Source organism: Perca fluviatilis, chromosome 3 (genome assembly GCF_010015445.1).
Source record: "Perca fluviatilis chromosome 3, GENO_Pfluv_1.0, whole genome shotgun sequence".
Lineage (NCBI taxonomy): Eukaryota > Metazoa > Chordata > Actinopteri > Perciformes > Percidae > Perca > Perca fluviatilis.
In genome coordinates, this window is record NC_053114.1 from 46,312,019 (window position 1) to 46,317,277 (window position 5,259).

Here is a 5,259-nt window from a genome sequence, read left to right on the forward strand (position 1 = left end):
TTACTGTTATTATACTGTCACAGTGAATACTTATTCTGATGTATTAACATCAGAGGCTTTAAAGACTTACTTACTCCGCCTCCAACACGATGAATAAACTACAGATATTAATTACAGATATTAACTCGTTATTAACTACAGATATTAACTAGTTATTAACTACAGTTATTAACTACTATTTATATTAACTAGTTATTAAGTGTTCATTTCGTCAGACGAGACTTTTAGTCGACTAAAACTTGACTAACAAAACAAGATATGTGAATGACTAAATATGACTAAAACTAACAAGGACATTTGGCACAAGACTACGACTAAGTTAAAAATAGGTGACAGCATTACCACTACAGTTATTAACTACAGTTATTACATGTTCAATGATCACATTAGGATGCAGAGGAACAGCTATGCAGTCTGCAAGATGCAACTCAGCCCATGACCAAGGTGATCACCTGACAGGCAGGTCAGCTGTTCCACACTGCAGCCCAGGAAGCAAAATTAGGAATCCCACTACGGCCACGCCAAGACCCGCCCTACGAAGCAGCCTGATTGGTTGGGGTTAGGCATTTCACCTCGAGTGGTTAAGGTTAGGATAGCCGATTGGTCAGGGGATAGGACCTGAACAAATGGGGTTGCATTACCTTGCATTCTCATGGACGCCTGGCCAATAAATGCTACTGAAGGGCGGGTCTTGGCGTGGCCATAGTGGGATTTGTAATATCGCGCCCAGGAATATCTGCCCCTGATCTGCCCCCTAGTGGCCACATGTTCAATCCCTCAGGTACACGCACAGGACGCAGGCAAGGATGGAAACAATAGTGCTCGCGCCGCTGCTTGTATACACACATTGTTAAAAAGCTAGTACATCTGGGCCTTAAAGCCTCAAGTGCTTGGCCTCCAATGAGACAAATAAACTACAGTTATAACATTAGAAAACAGAGGCGTGACTCACTGGCTCCGGGGACGACCAGCAGGTACAGGCCGTCCAGCGTGGCGACCACGGCATCGTTATACAGATTCTTCCAGGGAATCTTCAACGTCAGCTTCCCTGAAAACACAGAGACAGACTCACACATTCACCCTCATCCTGAAAACACAGAGACAGACTCACACATTCACCTTCATCCTGAAAACACAGAGACAGACTCACACATTCACCTTCATCCTGAAAACACAGAGACAGACTCACACATTCACCTTCATCCTGAAAACACAGAGACAGACTCACACATTCACCTTCATCCTGAAAACACAGAGACAGACTCACACATTCACCTTCATCCTGAAAACACAGAGACAGACTCACACATTCACCCTCATCCTGAAAACACAGAGACAGACTCACACATTCACCTTCATCTTGAAAACACAGAGACAGACTCACACATTCACCCTCATCCTGAAAACACAGAGACAGACTCACACATTCACCCTCATCCTGAAAACACAGAGACAGACTCACACATTCACCCTCATCCTGAAAACACAGAGACAGACTCACACATTCACCCTCATCCTGAAAACACAGAGACAGACTCACACATTCACCCTCATCCTGAAAACACAGAGACAGACTCACACATTCACCCTCATCCCGACCGCCCCACCCGACCCCCCCCCACACGCTCCGAACACACACCACCCACCACCCCACAGACCCACAGCACGGCCCCCCACACTTCCCCCCTCCGCCCCCACGGGGTTGGGGCGCGGGGCTCCCCCGCCCCCCCCCCCTCTGTGCGGGCTACGGTCGAAAAAGGAAAAGGGGCGACTAGCAACGTACGACTTCATCCAGGGGAGGACTGGCTTCATACGATGGATCTGTTAAAACTACCAGACTAGCAAACAGCTTCATCCACCAGGTTGTCAGGAAACTGAACTGTCCCCCCTCTCTATCCCCCCCCAACCCCCCCACAAAAAAAAAAACTCTGGACTCTGAAGTGGCTGCTGATGCATTTTTTGCATCATTTTTACATCTTTCTGCTCTACCACAGAACATCATATTTAAAGATGTTGATGCTTGTGACATTCTTGTGATCTTGTCTTGTGATCTTGTTGCCATTTATTGTTTAAGTGTTATAATAAATGTCTGTTTGTCTAAACAAACAGACCTAAATCTGTTGAGCACTTTTCTTACTCTTGTGGTGGGAATGTCTTATCTTATCTGTTGAGCATTCTTCACGTGGGATGGTGAGAAACCAACTTTGGATTCCTCTGCATGTCTAGTATATGTGAAGAAATTGACAATAAGGCCGGTTACACACTGCCTGCGTGGCGTGAGGCGTGGGTTCCTCCTCTCCTCCTCCTCCCTCCTCTCTCTCCTCTCTCCTCTCTCTCTCCTCCTCTCTCTCTCCTCCCTTTCTCCTCCTCTCTCCTCCTCCTCCCCTCCCTTCCTCTCTCCTCTCCTCCTCCTCCTCTCCTCTCTCCTCCACTCCTCCTCCTCCTCCCCTCCTCCTCCTCCTCTCCCCCCCTCCCCCCCCCCCCCTCTCACTCTCTTTCTCATCACTCCCTCCCTTCCCCTCTCCCCCCCATCATCTCCTCCCACCCGTGGGTGGAGGTGGGTGTGGAGATGGGGTGGGGGGTTAGGTTGGTTGGTTGTGTGGGGTTGAAAAGTGTGGGGAGGGTGAGTGTGTTGGGGGTGTAAGTGTGTAGTGTAGGTGTGTGAGTGTTTAAGTTGTAATGATTTGTTTGGGGGGGGGTGGGTGTGTGGTGTGGGTTGTGGGTGTGTGGGTGGGTGTGTGTGTTGGGGGAGTGGATGGTTTAGTTGTTAGGGTGTGTGGTGTTGTGGTGGGGGTATTTTTTGTTTAGTGTTGTATGTTGTTGGTTGGAGGTAGTGTGGTGGTTGGGTTGAGGTAGTGGTTTTTGTGGTTAGGGGTGTGGGGGTGGGGTTGGAGGTGAGTGTGTTGGTTGGGTTTTTGAGTGTGGGTGTGTATGGGGTGTGAGGTGTGGGATGAGTGGGTGGGTTGGGGGGTTTTAGTGTGGGTGTGGGTGGTGGGATGTGGTGTGAGTGGGGGGTTGTTGGTTTTGGTAGTGGTGTTGGTGTGATTGAGGTGGGTTGAGAGTTGTTTGGGTGTGTGGGAGTGGTGTTGTTGTGTGGTGGGTAGAGTGGGTGTGAGTGGTGGGGGTTGTGTGTATGGGTGTTAGTTGTTGAGTGTAGGGGTGGGGTTAGTGTAGATTTTTGTTGTGAGTGTAGGTGAGTGTAGTGGTGTAGTGTGGGAGTGTGAGTGTGTGAGTTGTGAGTGTAGTGTGGAGTGTATGTGGGGTGTGGAGTGTAGAGTGGAGTGTGTTGGTGGAGTGGGTGTGGAGTGTGAGTGTGTTGAATGTGAGTGTGATGTGAGTGGAGTGTAGGTGTGTGAGTGAAGTGTGAATGTGATGTGTGTAGTTAGGGTTTGGGGGTGAATGTTATTGTGTGGGTGTGGTTGGTGGTGTGTTTTTTTGTGTTGTGTGTGAGTGTAGGAGTTGGCTGGAGTGTAGGGGTGGCTGGAGTGTGGGGTGGCGTGGCGTGGCGTGAAGTGTGGGTGAGGAGTGGTGGTGGCGTGAAGTGTGGCGTGAAGTGTGAGGGTGAGCGTGAGTTGAGCGTGAGTGTGGGGTGGCCCGGCAAGAAACATACAGAGCAGCAGAGTGTGGAAATGACATCATATCCGAGGTCCGAGTCGTTCGTTGAGAATAATAGAACGCACCATAACCCTAAACCAGAGGGGGCGGGGCTTAGACTCACCAGAGCATAACCCGAAACCAGAGGGGGCGGGGCTTAGACTCACCAGAGCATAACCCGAAACCAGAGGGGGCGGGGCTTAGACTCACCAGAGCATAACCCGAAACCAGAGGGGCGTGGCTTAGACTCACCAGAGCATAACCCTAAACCAGAGGGGGCGTGGCTTAGACTCACCAGAGCATAACCCTAAACCAGAGGGGGCGGGGCTTAGACTCACCAGCGCATAACCCTAAACCAGAGGGGGCGGGGCTTAGACTCACCAGCGCATTCTCCTTCACCTTCAGGTTCTCCAGAACTACATTTCCTGCAGAAACACAAACCCAGTTCATCTGTATTCATGTTTTACAGGACCATATTTAAACACTGGTTCTAACACAATGATTTTCTGCAGTAACCATATTATATGATGTATGTGCAGAAGATCTTAGCAGAATATTTACAATAAAACAGCCAGATAATGTTCTTCTACAGTCAGAGTGCAGCTACTGTAAATGTTGCACGTTGTATTCTGTGTGTGTGTGTGTGTGTGTGTGTGTGTGTGTGTGTGTGTGTGTGTGTGTGTGTGTGTGTGTGTGTGTGTGTCACATGAACTTATAGCTGAGAGACGCGCCTACAGGATATTAACTGTTTACTATTACTGACGTTCTATGACGCTCATTAAGCCACCAAACCTCGTTCAAAAACCTGGCGATTTAACGCGAATGGATGTAAATACGTTACTAATTGCTGTGAGTGTCTCTCAAATTCGGCATGAATGTAAAGCGACATTCGCGGTAATTAACAAAAACCTCCTATTTATATGACCAAAACAAGGCGCGTGCTTCCGCTGACGTCTCACTGTATTGCGGTGGAGATAAGGCGCAGACAGCACGGGAAGCTTCTACTTAGTTAAAATGTAATCCGAACAAAAGCCGACTGGTGTGTTTAAGTAACGCCGAATGTAAAAGCAGATCCTGTTGTTTAAGATAAGATAATCAGACATGTTATACGATGTGTCTGTATTTATTTTAGAAAGGAGATACTTTAAAGCTGTGCTATTTCTGAACGGAGTCTGGCCTTGTGCGTATGTCATCGCAGTAGCTGCTAACTAGCTAGCTTAGCTCACCCCCCCAGATCCCGATCTTGAGCTGGGACTTGTCCAGGTTCTCCACGTAGTCTCCGATGAACTTGTTGAGCAGGTCGCTGACCAGAGACTCGAAGACCATGGCTGTAAGCTCCGGGTGGGACCCTGCTGTAGGGTTTACCGTCAGCTAGGCTCTCTGCTCGGGGATCGACTGCTGCGTTCGATCGATTAGTTCTGTCTGCGCGTTGACTGTAACGCGTGAGAGAGAGAGTATCGATCAGTCAGGTGATGGAGGGTGTGTCTTCTCAGTTTAGAAAAGGAGAATCTAATTTATGAAGAAACGAAAGTGCAAAAGAGGCTGAATGTAAATATATATATATATATATATATATATATATATATATATATATATATATATATATATATATATATATATATATATAGTGTGTGTTTGTTTATTTGTTTATTTATTGTCCCTGTG

The 5,259-nt window shown here is 47.9% G+C and overlaps 1 protein-coding gene across 1 annotated transcript in view; it reads right to left on the minus strand.

Moving 5' to 3' along the window:
* The window catches only part of vps13c (vacuolar protein sorting 13 homolog C), a 117,321-nt gene extending 112,315 nt beyond the window's left edge, over nt 1–5,006 (minus strand). Inside the window, exons 1-3 of the mRNA XM_039796185.1 lie at nt 4,821–5,006; nt 3,933–4,019; nt 953–1,048 (exon numbers count right to left, since the gene is read on the minus strand). Coding sequence (XP_039652119.1) covers nt 953–1,048; nt 3,933–4,019; nt 4,821–4,920 — 283 coding nt within the window. The 5' untranslated portion in view covers nt 4,921–5,006. The remainder of the gene's footprint in view (nt 1–952; nt 1,049–3,932; nt 4,020–4,820) is intronic.
* Between the last annotated feature and the right edge of the window lie 253 nt (nt 5,007–5,259).